Source organism: Microtus oregoni, unplaced genomic scaffold (genome assembly GCF_018167655.1).
Source record: "Microtus oregoni isolate MIOR12 unplaced genomic scaffold, Mior012 000032F_ref0000030, whole genome shotgun sequence".
NCBI lineage: Eukaryota > Metazoa > Chordata > Mammalia > Rodentia > Cricetidae > Microtus > Microtus oregoni.
The window spans coordinates 10,395,686-10,414,435 of record NW_024543091.1 but is presented as its reverse complement, the minus strand read 5'-3'; the positions used below and the strand labels follow the sequence as shown (position 1 = coordinate 10,414,435).

The 18,750-nt window shown below is 36.6% G+C and overlaps 1 protein-coding gene across 1 annotated transcript in view; it reads right to left on the bottom strand.

The window, feature by feature from the left end:
- Positions 1-856: 856 nt before the first annotated feature.
- Positions 857-18,750, bottom strand: part of Tinag (tubulointerstitial nephritis antigen) — an 83,757-nt gene continuing 65,863 nt past the window's right edge. The window contains exons 10-11 of the mRNA XM_041679826.1: positions 12,435-12,480; positions 857-991 (exon numbers count right to left, since the gene is read on the bottom strand). Coding sequence (XP_041535760.1) covers positions 857-991; positions 12,435-12,480 — 181 coding nt within the window. The remainder of the gene's footprint in view (positions 992-12,434; positions 12,481-18,750) is intronic.

Below are 18,750 nucleotides of genomic sequence, written 5' to 3'. Positions count from 1 at the left end.
AAAGTCTCAAGCAGTAAACTGTGAAATGTTTGTGATAAAAATGCATTTATTCTTTGTCACTCTTGACATTGTATTGTTTTTGTTTTCAGGGATTAATATGTTAGTTTTCTATGCACAAACTGATGACTAATTTTATGATTAAGATTACACATAGTGTACTAGCTTCTCTAAATAGGTGTGTATTTATGACAAGACAATACTTCTCTTTTAGCTTCTAAGTTTTTTTTTTTTTTGCTTACTCTTGTCTCCATCTCATAGACCAATACACAGTACTAAGGTAATTTTTAGATGGAGTTACTCTTCTTTTGGGATAAAAATACAAGCAAAGTTTAAACAAAATAAAAGGAAACACAATATTATCTCATTGAAAGAAAAGTTGATAATTAGTGTCTTCTGCTTCCAGCAAGACATAAGCAATGTTTAAATTAAGAAAACATTATTTGTTGAAAAGAAAGTTATGGAGCTGGGACACTAGCGAATTTGCTTTTTGTCGTCTGACAGACTCCTCAGCTCAAGAGTGGGTTTATAAAATTTCTGTAAAAGAGCGATATGAAATTGAAACCTAATCCTGTCACACTGTGAACAATTAAAATCAAAAGGACACCACCATGAGAGCAAAATAATAACACTGGGGGAACTTCAATGGCAAGTAACCTCTCTTTCTTTTATTAGTATTTTAATATACTCAATAATATAAAGAGAACAAAAGATTAGATCTTGGGGTAAAATAAGAAAAGTAAGGAATGTTCTATGCACACAACAGAAATGCAACCCTTCCATTGATGCAAAGAATCTTACATTGCTAAAATTCAATTTAATGAGTTCTTAAATGCATGACCTTATGGGAATTTGATAGCTATGGATCATCTGAACTTGTCAGTTGGCCCCATGCTGCGATAATCAATTTTTCAATGTCAGATTCATTTACTCCTCGAAGAATCCTAAAATAGCCATTCTCTCCCCACGACTTTCCCCAGGAATTGGCAGCAATCTGCAGGAAAAGACAAAACCATTAATATGTTGAGTATTATACTTTGATATTTTTTAATCCTTTCTATAAAAACAGAAAAATACTAGATGTATTTAAATTGCCTTTGACTTGTACAGATGGTAATGATTAATCACCTAAACATTTTCTGAATAATGATCAAGGAGTTCTATTACTTATATCACATTAATATCCTCATGTGTATTCACTGGCAAGAGCCAGAATTGATGTGATTTCAAATGTGGTAGTACATTTGGATTGTAGACTTGACATATTATACAGTCACCCAAGATGGGATTCTCCCTGAGGAATTCTGTAGATTGGTTTATTTTAGGAACAAGACTATGAGAAATTTTCTTAATTTGATTAACTGAGATAGAAACACCCACTCCTGAATGTGGGCTTTGCCATTTCCTGGGCTGAACCCTGGGCTAAATAAGAAAAACAAAAAGGCAAGCTGAGAACTAGCATCTAGGTATTTTTTGCTCTCTATTCCTGACTATGGTTACAGTGTGAGCAGCTCCCTCGACAGCTTGTGATATGAATTCCCCAACATGATGGGTTGGAATCTAGAAATGAGAGCTGAAATAAACCCTTTCTTCTGGTGTGGGTTTCCCTTCTATATACTATGAATATTTTTTATTGCCATTGGTTATTAAAGAACCTGCTTTCAGTCAGTGGCTTACCAGAACATAGCCAGACTGGAAAAGATATGGAGAGAGAGTAGGAGAAGCCAGTGAGATGCCATGTAGCCACTGCCAGAGGAGACAGATGCTGGAACCTTGCCAGTAGGTAGGCTACAACCTCATGGTGATGCACAGATTAATAGAGTTGGATTGATTTAAGATATAAGAGCTAGCTAGAAATACTCTCAAGCTATTGGCCAAACAGTATTACAATTAATACAGATTTTCGTGTGATTATTTCTGGAGTCTGGGTAGCCAGGAAATGAACAAGCAGTCTCAGCCAACAGTCTTCCCTAAATGTCTTTTGTCTGGGTATTTTGTCATCTCAAATGGAAAAGAAAGTATGACATAGAAGCATGAGAGTTATGACCTATCCTTGTGTTAAACACCAGAAAGCCGAAAACAAATGATATATATTATTCTATGTTCAGGGGGAGTTCCAATCTAAAGAATTATGAGTAGCATAAGTTAAATGCTAAGATGGATATGCTCATAGAGGGCTATTGAGATCACCCTAGCTGTATCACATTGATTTGCTTGGTTTAGGAAGGATGTAGACTGGCTATGTGTAATGATTGAGGAAGGCCGTGCAGAAATTGACCAAATTCTCAATGTAGAGAGATTCTCTAGTAGAGGGAAGCAGCAAAGCCCATAAACACTAAGCATGAAGCGGTATAACGGAATTTATTGAAGTAATTAAATTGTTAAAATTCTTGTTAGATTGCTCACCCCGGCAGCAAACCTTAAATTCATTATAGAGTACAAACCACCCTCAAACTCACTAAAGCTCATTAGTGTCCCTGCACTAAGCCTTTCCCCCCTAGAACTAGCAAAATAGATATGAACCACCAAGTCTGGTGACTGTATCCCTGCTTTCAGTTACATAATCTAATGAAGGCAGAGAAAATAAAGTCACTGAAAAAAGTAAAATCAGCAGGAATTAGAAGCTGTTCCTTTATTCTTTTTCTTTTTAAACTCTGGGGATGATTAGAGAGCTGGGATGGGTCCAGAATAACTTCTAGATCTGTAGCTTGAGTGAGTAAGTACATTGTGAAGCCAAAGCGCTAATGGAGTGTGCAGAGAATGTCATAAAGGCAGAAGAGGCACATGGAGGGAATTAGTTGACCACAACTAAATGCAGTAGACCAGCTCGGTAAATTAGAGACTTCATAACAACAGCTGCCACGCTTGGCTTCCATTCACCCTGTGCTGGGCCTAAGACGGAAAATGATCTCGGGTGTGATCGACAGATATTCCCAGGGCATGTGGTGTTGCATTCACTTTCCACAGTTTTCTCCTATGAGAACAGACTCCCTCAGCTTCGGAAATTGTCATGACAACATCAGTTTAAAAAAAAACAGCCAATTATCATCAGCACTTCTTATTTTAGATTTGGCTTTTTGCCTCTTCAATCATCCCTGACACCTGAAAGGAATGCGCTCAAACATGGGTCTGAAATCACAAATTCAGTGTGGCTCTCAAAGTTGAAATGGACTTAGAATAGCTGGAAATGAGACAGAGACAAAATGTGTGTCTTTGCAACTAGGTTCTAAACAAAATTCCAAGTCTCAAATTTTGGAGCCTGTTCCAATATATGAACATATTGGAAAATAATTTATATATGTATAACATGTATTCCCCAAAACAGAAAAATCAAATAAAATTAATCTCAAATGAAAAATATTTTAGAAACATTATTTTTATAATGAAACTATATTTGTAGCATTGTACTTTTGCCTGACTATCTGAAGATTATATCCATACAAAATTCTGTCATTTTATCTTCGGTGAATCTGGGAAGGACATGTAAAATTTGTCAAACAAATGCAAATTCATATGCTAATGAAAGTTGTGTTGGCTAATCTTAGTTGTCAAACTGACTACATCTGGAATCAACTAAAACCCAAACAGCTGGGTACACCTGTGAGGGATTTTCTGGAATGGATCATTTGAAGTGGAAAAATCCACCCTAAATCTAGGACCCACCTTCTGGTGAGACTCACAAGAAAGGACACATAAGAAGGACGCTTCTGCTTTTGTGTATTTGCCCTCACTTTCCTGTCAAGTTTCTCTCTCTTCTGGCTGAGGCTTTCCTTCACTGACATTAGAGCCAACTTCTCAGTAATTCCAATTCAGAAAAAGATTTGCAGTTCTCTAGGAATGTTTTGGGTCTCTACGACAAGACTGGGATTGCCGCGATTCACATAGAGTCCATTCAAACCCCACTTTTGTCACAAAGGGAGCAAGAATCTTTGTGGGTATGCTAAATTTGACCATTCATGATCTAAATGCTGGTAAATTAGAAATAAAATAAACTTTTCACAATCTTATACAATATATCTTCAAGAAATCTATACCAATACCAAAGTTAGTTTTAAAGCATGGAAAGCATTTCTTTTATCCTTATAGAACAAAGCATGGGCATTCATTATTATCACACCCAAGAGCATTTCAATGGAAGTTCCTTAGGTTTCATTTAATGAAGGGAAAGAAATATGAAGAATTCATAATAAGAAATGAAATTAATACAAACAAGAGGTATAATTCTTTTTTCAGACCCTAATACTTCACCAGAATATCTTAGGAACTCACAGATATTTCCATTAATCTTGTGGGACACAAAATTAACTTATAAATAGCAGAAGCCTTTCTATATACCAATTATAAACACATTAAGAAAATAATCAGAGAAAAATTTCTATACACAATAGCCAAAATATAACAAACACACAAACAACAAAAATATCCCTGGAATTTGACCAAAAACGTGAAATATATCTACATTGAAAACATAAAAAATGAGAATCTTCTGTTGAGAATTCTCTGTTTAGATCCTTGCCCCATTTTTTAATTGCGTTATTTTGTATTTTGATGTCTAGTTTCTTGAGTTCTTTATATGCTTTGGAGATCTGTCACGTGTCAGATGTGAGGCTGGTGAAGATCTTTACCCATTCTGTAGGCTACTGTTTTGTCTTATTTAGTGTGTCACTTGGTCTTCCATTTGATTCCTTTGGTCTATGTATGCCAATACCAAGCTATTTTATGATCATGGCTCTATAGAGGAGCTTGAAGTAAGGGTTGGTGATGCCTCTAGAAGTTCCTTTATTGTACAAGATTGTTTTTAGCTATCCTGGGTTTTTCGTTTTTCTATTTAAAGTTCAATATTGTTCTATCAAGGTCTGTGAAGAATTGTTTTTGGATTTTGATGGAGATTGCATTGAATCTGTAGATTGCTTTTGGTGTGGTTGCCATTTTTATTATGTTGATCCTACCTATCTAAAAGCATGGGAGATTTTTTTTTCCATTTTCTGTTATCTTCTTCAATTTCTTTCTTCAAAGACTTAAAGTTCTTGTCATACGGGTGTTTTGTTTGTTTGATTAGAGTTACCCCAAGATATTTTATTTTGTTTGTGGCTATTGAAAAGTGTAATGTTTCTCTGATTTCTTTCTCGGCCTGTTTATCATTTGTATCTAGGAAGGCTACTGATTTTTGAGTTAATCTTGTGTCCTGTCACATTTCTAAAGGTGATTATCCCGAATCTCTCCAAGACCTTTATATGAAGGGGTGTTGAATTTTGTCAAAGGCTTTTTGAGCATCTAATGAGATGACCAGGTATTTTTTTTAATTTCAGTTTGTTTATAAGATGAATTATATTGACAGATTTTTGTATATTTAACCATCCCTGAATCTCTGGAATGAAGCTTACTTGATCATAGTGGATGATTTTTCTGATGTGTTCTTGGAATTGGTTTGCCAGTATTTTATTGAGTATTTTTGTATCAATGTTCATAAGGGAGACTGATCTATAATTCTATTTCTTTGCTGTATCTTTGTGTGTTAGAGTATAGGAGTAACTGTAATAGGAGGGGATAGGATGGTCAGTTGGGGAAGGGATGTTTCTAGCCAGCTTTTCTTAACGTAAATTATTCTCATATGCCTTTTGACTCTGAGCTTTCGCGTTTCCTTACTTCTATGTATCTTACTTCACTCTTACTCCATGACTGCTGTGAAGCTGGTGACTGGCTTGGGTTTCCTCCTTTCATCTTTCTCGCATCCCTTGTTCTGCTCTGCTCCCATTTAAGAACCCTTCCAACACATGGTTCCTCCCTACTACTTCCTGTCAGCTACTTGCTGACTCAGCCTCCTGACCGCAGGTTAATTTTATTTAATCAAAAAAATGTAACACGACTTTGCATCATTAAGCAAATATTTCACAGTATAAACAAATGTAACACTTCTTAAATTAATATTCACAATGAACACTAGAAAGTGGGAAGACTTCTCATGTATTAGTAGAATTAATATTATGAAAATAACCATTTGGTCAAAAGCTATTTCCTGATTCAGTACAATTACACTCTCAGCCCTCATTTCATTCTTCACAAGAATAAAAAAAAAAGTCCTAAAATTTCTATGGAGTCTTAGAAGACTCCAGATATCTGATATGATCCTAGCAAAATACTCAATGTTGGTGGAATTAGCATTCCAGATTTCAAGACATACTACAAAGTGATAGTAATAAAAACAGTCTGGTCTTGACTTAGAAAACAGTCATGTAGAGCAATGGAACAAAATAAGAAATCTAAACATTGCTACACATAACTACAACCACCTGAAAGTTGACAAAGATGCCAAAAACATTCACTGGAGAGAAGAGCATCTTCAATAAATGGTGTTATGAAAGGTCAGTGTCTACATGGAGAAGCATTGGATTAGACCTGGCCCAATCAATCTGCATACAAGTTAACTCCAGTGGATCAAAGAGTTCAGTATGAAACCTGAAAACACTAGAAGAAAATATAAGCAGTATCTCACAAGACATCGGTGTAAGAAAGGATTTTCTGAGTAAGATTTCATTTGTTCGGGAATTAAAAAAAAAAGAAACCCCATTTGTTCAGAAACTAAGAAACTCAGAACTAAAAATCTTCTGTATGAATAAAAAATTTCAAATTTCTTGCGGATTAATTCATTAATATTTTATTAAGTGTTTTATAGTGACTATTTTAAGACCTACATACTAGGTATCATTTGTTAATTATATTGAAATCTTTCTACTATTGAATATTGGTTGTAATTGCCCTTATTCATGTAAATTTTTAGTATGCGCTACATTATGTCAATTGGAAGCACTGGTGTTGTGTTTAATTTCCACAAGGCATCTCCTTTCTGTACGTAGGAGAATATGCTAAGGGACTGATCAGCTCAGCATTGTAAAGCTTAAGTTGCTCAAAGACGAGAGTTTTATTAAACTCAATTCATATGTTGTTTCAAGTATTCCAAGATGATCAGCTCACAAAGGATCCAGAAACACTGAAGAATTTGTCCAGATTTTCCACCCGCTTTCTTGATGTACAACTTTGTTCCAGTGCTCAGTAATTATTTCATTGGGGGGTGGTGCAGATGCCAGCTTTTGATCCCTTTAGACTTCAGTCTAGATTGATTCATACCGCCTCTTTCTTCCTAGCCCACCCAGCTCCCATCCAGAACCCTCCCCACTTCGGCCCCACCGCCCTCTTTCAGCACATAATGTTTCTCATTCTCAATAATGCTTTTTCTACCCTTGCAAAAACGGTTCTCCGCCTGAGCCTAGACTTACTAAATAATCCCAGATCACAGGAAAAGGTCAGAAATTCATTCAACTCTCATTTTAAAAATAAAATATGTTTAAGATTTGTAGTAGGTCCTCTATGTATATGTTACGACTGTTTGCTTGGTATTTTGTGGAACTCCTAACAGTGGGACTCGGTGTGTCTCTACTCTTCTGCCTGCTCCTGAGATTGTTTTCCTCCTTTCGAGTTGTCCTTTCCAGCCTTAATATGAAAACTTTGCCTTGTTTTATTGTATCCTGCTTGACTGTTTCTTGGAAGTCTGATCTTTTTGAAGAGGAAACAGAGGAAGAATGGATCTGGGGAAGAGGGGAGGGGATTTAGTTGTAGGGGAGGGAAGGGAAACTGTGGTTGTGGTATATTGTATAGGAAAAGGATTTATTTTAAATAAAAATGGAATAATAAAAGAATTGTATTGTTGCTTTTATTTAGCTTTGTTTCTGACTTTTGATATCTACTACATTTTACCCAACAATGAAAAACACCCAACAACTGCTATTAGAAGAAATGACTACGATGTTAATATTTTTAAACTACATCACATAAACCTTCAGAAGATTTTGTATTTCAGGGTATGTTGCAAAGTCAAATAAAAATAAATAAATATCCAAGAACCTTGATAAACCAAAAATGGGTATAATAAAATGAAAAGGAATGGTTGCCTTTACTTTTAGAAACACTTACTTTTTACATACCACGGGGATTGAATCTGTAGTCATCTGCCTAGTTAACTGATTCAGTGCACATGGGCAATACAGCTTCTCTTATTCCTCCTGAGTCAGAGTGATTGCTCAGACAAGGTCGTGAATTAGTCTCTAAGGACATAACATTATCTCCCCCAGTATTTACATGCCAGAAGACACAAAGCCAGTATTAGAGGACATTATGTGGTGTTTGTCCAGGCCTTGAAAAGATGTATTCATATTGTCAAAGACCAGGGCGATGTAATAAATGTTTTATTTTCCCTTATTCTTCAGAAAAGAATAAAACTGCTTTTCTCCTGAAAGTAACTGCAGAAATTCTCCGCTCTCTGTCACTTCAATCCTCAGAACCCGTATTATAAAAGCCTGATGTAGTAGTGCACACACGCAATCCCATTGTTAGCAGAGTGAACATAAGTGGATCCCAGGAGCCTATTGCCTAATGGCACATTCCAGTCCAGTGAGTGATATTGACCCCTCCAAAGAGTAGCAACAAAGGGACAACACTTTTGTTTTCCTTAGACCTCCGCACCTTCACATGAGCACACACACATACACACAAACACACAAATACACACACAGAATGCATGTAGTAAAATTCTGAGAGTATATATGTGTGCATATATATATGCATGTTGACATATGTATCTGTGCATGCATCCATATGCAGGCCACTTATAGATTCTCAGTTGGAAAAGATTAAAAAGAAGATGAGAAGATTTCATATTTTTGCCAGTGTATATTTCTTCATAACCATTCAGCAAATACTATCCAATGTTATATGTTAATAATTGTTATGAATTAACTACATTAAAACATGGCTTTATCTAAATATTATATTATTATGAAATATTATATATTATGAAATAAATTCATTCAATAAAAATCTCAACATAGGAGATTAACTGCAAATATTAAAATAACATTTTCCTTCACAGTATTTTAAACTATAAGACAATAATATCATTTTAGAAGAAGTTTATAAAAAATTCTTCCAGTGAGTGCAAATCCCAACGATGACTTATATGTTATATTCATTCTGCTCTGCCCATTTAGATTTAGATTCTGAGGTATAGATTTTTTTATTTCTAGAACTGTCTTTGGGCTAGAGGTTTATATGAGATTGGCACCCATAGGCTCATTTATTTGAATACTCAGTTGTTGGAATAATTCGAGATGAGTTAGGCGGTGTGGCCTTGTTGGAGGAGGTACAATGCTGTGGTTGGGTTTTTGTTACTAAAGCATTGTTCCATTTTAAGTCTAGAGCTCTCTCTCTCTTCCTCTCTCTCTCTCTGTCTCTCTCTCTCTCTCTCTGTCTCTCTCTCTCTCTCTCTCTCTCTTTCTCTCGCTCTGCCTACAACTTGGACTTGTGGATCAAGATGTAAATTGTCAGGCTTTTTTGCTGCATACCTTTGTCCTGTCATCATGGACTCTAACCTATTGAAACTGTAAGCCCCTAAATTAAATATTTTCTTTTATAAGTTGTTTTGGCCATGGATTTTTTTCACAGCAATAGAAATGTTGAAGGAGCTGCGGTGGGCTGCGTTCCCACCCAGTTCCGCACGGCTAGCTTTACCCGAAATAATTACACGGAAACTGTATTCTTAAAAGAATACCGCTTGGCCCATTTCTATCTAGCCTTTTCTAGGCTAGCTCTCGCACCTGGACTAGCCCATTTCTAATAATCTGCTGTAGCCCACCAGCTGGCTTACCAGGAATGATCTTAACCTCTGTCTGTCTGGAATGGGAGAATCATGGCGACTCTCTGACTCAGCTTCTTTCTCCCCGCATTCTGTTCTGTTTACTCCGCCTACCTAAGGGTTGGCCTATCAAATGGGCCTAGCAGTTTCTTTATTGCTTAACCAATGAAATCAACAGATTGATATATGACACTCCCACATCAAGAAAAGTAAATGAGATACAAGTTGCTATCAGGGACTGCAATGTAGACTATGGAATTTCAGTTAAAAGGCTTCAGCAGGGAAGCAACTGGGCTAGAGATCAATCTTGTAATATTTTGACCAAAAATATAGATGTCATTTGCCTTTGATTTAAGAATCTTCCTGAGGCTAAATTGAAATGTGGATCTGATTTCCTTGGTGGAGGATATCTCAAGAGAGCCTAATATTAACTCTGTTGCATGGTTATTAGTAATTACCCTTATACAAGTCTACAATGAAAAAGAGAAATCATGCCTATACATATATATGTATATGAGAAAGAGAGAGAGAGAGAGAGAGAGAGAGAGATTAAAGTAAAGAGAGAAAAGAGCACCAGCACCAGGAAATTTATGCTGGAGTCAAGGCAGGTGCTGAAAGAGATGAGAAAATTAAAGAATGGCCTGTTTTAGAGTGGAGTGAAGGGAGGGGTGCCCTCAAGGCAATCACCCATCCAGCTAAGCTTTCAAGTTGTACAAAGGAAAGATCTGAAAATTTTTCTGTACCTAATAAACAACAACAGAGGGAAGCATATTCAAGTGTGATTCAAGAGATCCAAGCTCCCTTCCAGGAATCCAGTCAAATTTGGCTTTGTTGTCAACATGTTCTGGTGTAAACATCATGAAAGACACATGGGTTGTGGAATCTTCCTTAATGTTAAGGAGAACTTCTGAGGTCAGGTTCATGGCAGGGGACTCTTTCCATAGAGGCTCTAAGTGGTGCTGAAAGTAGAAACTAGATTGACTGGAGAATCCAATATGTTGTAGATGCCAGGTCCTTGAGATATCTGCCAAGGAGAGTTTCAGACAAGGAGTGGAACCAGTCCAATAAAACTGCAAGGGTAGAAATATCTAAGTCCTTTGATATGACATGGAGCTACAGAATTTGGTGTTTTCACTGCTGGGTTTAGTCTTGTTTTGACTCAATATTTCTTTACTATCTTTTCCACTTTAGAATGGCATATTCTCTGTCATTATATGTTAGAAGGATATAATTTGCTTTTTTGATTTTATAGAGTTACAGTTAAGAGAGTTATTTGAGTCTCAGAAGAGACTTTGAACTTATACTGTGTTGAGACTCTGAAAGACAATGAAGAATATTGAATTTGGACTAAATGCATTATATAAATGTGTGTGTGTGGTGTGTGGGTGTGTGTGTGTTATAATTTGTCTATAAACTATGTGAACCAAAGGGTGGTGGTTTAAATAAAAATGGCCCCATATGCTCATATGTTGTTGGAACTGTTTGAGAAGGATTAGTAAGTATGGCCATATTTAATGAGGTGTGTCCTCAGGAATGGGCTTTGAGGTTTCAAATGACTTGAACTATTCCCAGTCCCTCTCCCTGCTTTGTAGTTGTGTCTCAAGATGTGACCTCTCAGCCACTATTTCAACTTGACACCTGCTACCATGCTCAACACCATGAAAGTTATGGACTCTAACATTGAGACCATAATTAAATTATATATGTTGCTTTGGATGTAGTGATTTATCACAAAAACAGAAAAGTGACTAAAACTCTCTCTCTCGTGTGTGTGTGTGTGTGTGTGTATGTGTGTGCTGCTTCTGTAGGTAAAGCCATTTGCTGATAAGCCTGATATTCTGAGTGAGTTTGGCCTCTGCAGCCAACATAGTTGAATGAGAAATTTTACTTCTGCAAATTATCCTCGGATAGACATTTGCTTGATTCATGCCCATACATATAAACACACACACTCACAAAATAAATAAATAACAATGGAATTTTTAAAACTTAAAAATAAGCTCAGGATAATTAGCTGCATTTTTATAAAACTGACTATTTTTATCAATATGTTCCAACCTTACCTGTATCTTATTAGGGTATGTTATTTTGGAAGTAGTTTTCTTTTAGATGTGGTCTCTTGTAACCTGAGCAGGATTTTTAATTCACTCTGTATCCAAGAATACCATGAACTTTTGATACTCCTGTCCTAGCTAAGTGCTGAGATAATAGGCATTCACCAGCATACCTGGTAAAGGTCCATGTTACTTTTGAGACTAGATGTTAACACTTTCCCAATGAAGACAGATGTGTGTGTTATAATTGGCAAAAGAACAAAACAAAAAGACAAAAAAACGCTTTTAACTTCTATAAGATATGTATATGTATATATATGTATATATATATATATATTATACAACATAGTAGTTAGGAATGATATTAATGTAGGAAAAGCCTCAAGTTTGTTGATATGCATACAAAAATGAATGAAGTACAAGCATTAATTCCATCTAGATGATAACAGAACAAATAAGAGTTGTCCTGTTGATTCTCAATTTGAAAGAAATAAAATCAAATTCTTCTTTTACAACTTGAAAGCACTGGACTTGAAGAAAACAATTATTATAGTACAAAGTGTTATAATTAGTTTTGTGCTAAAGAAAAGTCCAATGTGTGGAAAACATTGTAGGCTGTGATTACATAATATGAACCTGGGAAAAGAGGGACTGGTTTTCACTTCACAGTCAGAATTCTACTGGAAGGCCTTACATACCCAATATTTTTCTTTCTTCCCTTGTGCTCCTCTCAATGTGCCCCATCTACAAATAATAACAATGATTAATTTGTTAGCTCATTTGGTTTGTTCCTTCACAACAATGATTTTGCTGATATTCTTTTGTATTTTCCATGTTTATGTGTTTTACAACAAAAAAAATGTCATCGTTGACTTCCAAAAATTTAGTACTATAGCTTTCCTCTTCACTATGACATTATTTAGGTGAACTTTATCCAAATGACATAAAATAAAACTTATCTACAAAAAGAGAAAGACCCTGTCATAAATGATGGCCTCGGAGACAAGCAGTATCCAGCTTGAGACAGTCAACTGAGGCCCCTTGAAAAAGTTGATCCCATTTTCATGTGGACTAAAGCACAAACACAGGGGTTCCATCAATGTTGCACAGACACCCTATTTCCTGCTGCATAAGTCTTATACAGGTACAGGGGTTGGGGGTTGAGTGCCGATTTTCTTCTAAGTAAGCCCTCACCTGTGCTCTGTAGGGAAGCCCAATGAATTCATCAGTTCCCCAGAATGAACTTTTATGAAATGGTGTCTCAGTTTGTCATTGAAACATTGGGAGAGAGGATAGACAATGCTTACATATCACCCTCAGACGGAATTTTAGAAACAGGTCCTAGGTCAATTGGGTCCAGATAGTTCCCATGTTTTCATATAGTTCACTGAATTTTTATCACAAATGAAACAATCTAAATGATCTCTAGGATTATTGAAGTATAAAGTATAGTGAAAATATGAATAATTTTTATAGGTGGAGGTGTTACATAAGATATTCATACATACATACATACTGCCTAGTGAAGTATTAAGATTTCTAATTTCTGTATATATGTGCACATGTGGTAACTGAATCCTAGATTCCCAGTAGCATGTAACTGTTGTAGCATAATTGTTTGCACTACCACCCTGCTGTGGGAGTAAAACTGCAGGGATTGACTGACTGGGATTAGTCATAGAGTTGTTGGAAGACTGTGGAAGACAAATAGAGAGGGACAGGGAGAGAGAAAGAGGAGCTGAGGGAGACTTCTTGGGCTTTAGATGGGTAAACTGTGGAGAGCATAGTCAGTCGATTGCCCCTCTGCCATTCATTAGATTTATCAGGATTTTATCTCAATTTCTGACTCGTGAATTTTATTAATATTAGAACAATTTGGGTAAATTCTAGACCTGGTGCCCACATTGAGCACCAATGAATAAATGGGACCTCCTGAAACTGAGAAGCAAGCAAAGGACATGATCATTAAGGCAAAATGGCATTCTACTGAATGGGAGAAGATCTTCACCAACCCTGCATCAGACAAAGGCCTGATCTCCAAAATATATAAAGAACTCAAGTAACTGGACATGAAAATTCTAATTAACCCAATTAAAAAATGAGGTACTGAACTGAAAAGAGAATTCTCATCAGATGAAGTTCAAATGGCCAAAAGACACTTAAGGTCATGTTCAACCTCCTTAGCAATCAAGGAAGTGCAAATCAAAACAACTTTGAGATACCATCTTACACCTGTCAGAATGGCTAAAATCAAAAACACCAATGACAGCCATTGCTGGAGAGGATGATCCACTGCTGGTGTGGTGGTTTCTCAGGAAATTGGGAATCAATCTACCTCAGGATCCAGCAATACCACTCTTGGGAATATACCCAAGAGATGCCCAATCATACTACAAAAGCATTTGTTCCACTATGTTCATTTGTATTTGTACATGGAAACAACCTAGATGCCCCTCAGTGGAAGAATATAAAGAAAGTGTGGAATATATACACATTAGAGTACTACTCAGCGGTAAAAATAATGACATTTTGAATTTTGCATGCAAATGTATGGAAATAGAAAACACTATCCTGAGTGAGAAAACCCAGACCCAAATGATGAATATGGTATGTACTCACTCAGTAGTGGATTCTAGCCATAAACAAAGGACATTAAGCCCATAGTTCGCAAGCCTAGAGAAGCCAAATAACAAGGTGAATCCAAAGAAAAACATGTATAGTTCCTCCTGGAATTTGGAAGCAAACAAGATTGTCAGGCAAAAGTGGGGAGCATGGGGGTGGGGGTAAGAGTAGGTGTGAAGTTAGGGGAAGGGGAGAGGGGAAGAGAGAAGGAATAAAGGAAAGACTGGAGAGAGGTTGGGGGAGTGGAAGGGTAGAGATGGAGGAAGGGCGGATAGAGGAGCAGGGAAGAAGATATCTATATTAAGGAGCCATTTTAGGGTTGGAGAAGATATCTATATTAAGGGAGCCATTTTAGGGTTGGCAAGAGACTAGGCTCTAGAGGGGATCCCAGGTGTCCGTGGGGATGTTCCCAGCTAGGTCTTTGGGCAGCAGAGTAGAGGGTGCCTCAACTGGCCTTGCCCCACTATCACGCTGATGATTATCTCGAATATCACCATAGAATCTTCGTCTGGCGACGGATGGAGATAGAGACAGAAACCCTCATCAGAGCAACGGACTGAACTCCAAAGGTCCAGTTGAAGAGCAGAAGGAGGGAGAGAATATGAGCAAGGAATTCTGGACTGCGAGGGATTGATCCACCCACTGAGACAGTGTGCCTGTTCTAATGGGAGCTCATCAAATCCAGCAGGACCGGAACTGAATGAGCATGCAATCAAACTGGACTCTCTGAATGTGGCTGACAATGGGGGCTGACTGAGAAGCCACTGATAAAGGCACTGGGACTTGTTTCTACTGCACATACTGGCTTTTTGGGGTCCTAGTCTATTTGGATACAAATCTTCCTAGTCCTGGATATAGGGAGGATGGCCTTGGACTTCCCACAAGGCAGGGTTCTCTGTCCTCTCTTAAGGAGGGAGGGGGAGGAAGGAGGGTGGGGTGGGGAAGCAGTTGGGGAATGGGAGGAGGGGACGAAATGTAAATTTTTGAATGGAAAAAATTAAAAATTAAAAAGAAAGATTTATTCTTTCAAAAAAAAAAAGGGACCAGACACCAATCAAAACAGGTAGCCCAGGTGATCCAGTCTCTCAGAATGCCTCAAACTCTACATCTAGAGCAACTTCAAAGCTTCTAGCTGAGATGGTCTAGCCTCAGAGACTAAGCAAAACATCAGTTAAGTTCTACATTTTTTCATAACACAAAGACCAAACAAAAATAATATATCCAGATCTACCAAGACTGACCATTATCTCAATTTTCTCAGAGTCCCCTAAAGATGCTACCAACCCCAGACAACAGGAAGCAGTCTAGAAAAAGTGACAACCACACTTCAAAAAGGTTGGGTGGGTGATTTTTGGTCATATGGTTAGTTATAGATATAACTTGGTTACAAGTTATTACTGATCATGCTCAAAAAAAATGAACAATGGAGATTATATTCAGGGATCTCTTTCTGAAGGGAAAAGAGGGGGATCCAGCATAGAAATGATGGGATAAAAGAGTGGGTTGTTGTGTTTACATTTGCATGACCTGTAGTCTCTAATATGTTACACTGTTATGAATCTTTGTAGATTAATGCAAATTTAAGATTATTTTTGTTATATAGTATTATATGCTTCTATTTCTTGTTTAAGGTATATTACCTATGCAGCTCATTTAAAAATGTAATGTATAGTTCTAATCCTTGAAAGTTATTTAGGATAATAAAGAAAGATAGGTTAATAGCTAGTCATCTATAATAATCAAATTTAGGTTAGGTATTTGTTCGAGGTCAAACAGAGATATATTTTAAATAGATAGATTGCCTTCAGACATTTCAAAAACATACAGAATTTGGCATTTAAAATATTTTAATAGCATAAGGCTTTTCAAGATAGTGAGACACATCTGTTCTAGCAGCACAAACTTACCTCAAAAAGGATGCTGGACATTGAAAAGCCTCCAAATAGAATTTGATTTCAATGAGGCAAAGCTAGCCATTTGGGCAAAAAACTGAACTTGCCTCTACTACTAATTGTATGCTCTCCAAATTGTACAAATAGAAATTTTGTTGAATTGCCAAGACAAGGTAGGACAACTCTTCAAAATTCCTGCTTCACAAAAAAGTCTGTCAAGAGTTATAGACTTGTAGGATGAAAATAAATGCACCAATATTGCAGATGAAACTTGGGTGACTGCCCGAGGAAGTCATATGTCTCTGTCACTTTTTAGGTTTGGAAGTTGTTTACTCTGTACTTCCTTATTAATCCCTTTAAATTATATCGCTCTTGGGTCTTTGATAAGGTTTAATACTAGATATTTATAGTTACAGTTTACCTTGCTACAAAATTCAGAAAAAAATTTACAAAAGTATAAATTATGTAAAGTTGAGAAACATAAAAGCTTAAGTTGATTATTTAAGATAATATTTTAAGGTCTAAAAAGATACTTCAGAGTTGGTAATATATGGTAGGATAGAAGGTAAACAAGGTACAAAACTTTTGACTCACCAAGACAGAAAAGATAATGGAATGTTTTCTCTGTACTTGCCAAAAGCAAATAGACTGAATATTATGAATGTAATTCTCATCTGATAATTGCCCTTATTGTATATAGTTTTACTATTTTGAATTAAACTTTTACTTTTTATTTATACAAAAAGGGTGAAATGTTGTGTGATATTTGTGTACTGTATGAAAATATATTGCTGTGATTGGCTTAATTGGTTTAATAAAAGGATGAATGGCCAATCGCTAGGCAGGACGTATAGGTGCGACTGTTGGGGGAGGCTTCTGTGCTGCCGAGTCCTGCAATAAACACACAGAAACTATATTATTTGCAATACTATTTGGCCAATAGCTTATGTATTTCTGGCTAGCTCTTATATCCTAAACTAACCCATTTCCACTAATCTATGCATCACCATGAGTTCGTGGCCTATGAGCAAAGTTTCAGTGATCTCCTGTGAAGGCGTCTGTCTCCCATGGGTGGCTACAAGGCTTCTCTCTGACTCTGCCTACTCTTTCTATATATCTCTTTCAGCCTGGCTTACTCTGTTAAGCCACTCGCAGAAAGCAGCTTCTTTATTAACCAATGGCAATAACGTATTCACAGCATATATCACCTCCCGCATTATAGGACTTCCAGGAATAGAGAAAGAGAGAAAATAGGAGGAGAAATCTAGGTACAAGAAGGGGTTCCCAGCCAATGTGGAGGAAGCATGGAGAGATGTCAGTATGGAGAGATGAGGTACTGGGTCATGCAAAGGAATGTTTATTAAAAATATGGGTTAATTTAAGTTGTAGGAACTAGTTAGGAACAAACCTAAGGTAAGCCCATGCTTTCATAATTAATAATAAGTCCTCATGTCATTATTTGTAAGCTAGTAGCCCAAAGAAGAATTCATATACTTGTAACAGTTTTTAAAGAAACTGAACCTCAAATATATTGTATTTTTTCTTCTTAACTAAGTCCCTAAGGTGAGTATTATTCACATCTTCCTGTAGGGATATTTCATTTGTATTTTAATAAATAAAGTTTGCCTGAAGATCTGAGAGGAAAACAGTCCCTCTGGTCAGCCTTACAAACAATGCAGTTGTGACACACACTTTTAATACCAGGAGCCACAGTGGTTTACCATATAAACCAGGCAGTGCACACCTTTAATCCCATCCCTAGGAGAAAGCTCTCAGACATAGCCTCATTCTGAGATTACTGGAGGCAGGATCTCCATTTCAGACTGAGGTAGAGGTAAGAGCCAGTGACTGGCTATTTTGCCATTCTGACCTGTAGGCTGAATCCCAACATCTGTCTCTGGGTTTTTATTAATTGTGCTACATCATCTACTTAATGGCATAATGACTGGCTGAATAGAATTCTAAGTAGAAAAGTTGAATCAGGAAACCATATCTCATATTCTTTAACATATTTCTCCTTTCTTTCTTTCTCTCTCTCTCTCTCTCTCTTTCTTTCTTTTTGTTGTTTGAGAAAATGTTTTACTATGTTACTTGGGTCAGAAATTCATTATGCAAAGCAAGTTCCATGGGAGAAATCTTGCCTCTGCTTCCTGAGCTTTGGAATTATAGCCATACACCACCACAATCATCTTCTGTTGCTTTTTTTATTATGAACACATAACATCTCAATTGTGGAGTATCCTATATAACACTGGATTGTGGGATAAAGCACATTGACTTCCTTTTTCATATAATGTGATAGGCTGTGAGAATAAAATTTTATTTTTCTCTGACATTGCACTAACATTTCCTTAATGTGTACAATCTCATCCTCAGAGTTCCAAATTTTATAGGACAAAGTTTTATAGGACAAGCTTTCCCAGAAACCACATAACTTAAATTACACATATATTTTATAATCTGTCCATTTGTACAAATGGTATTTAATGGTTAAAAGAAC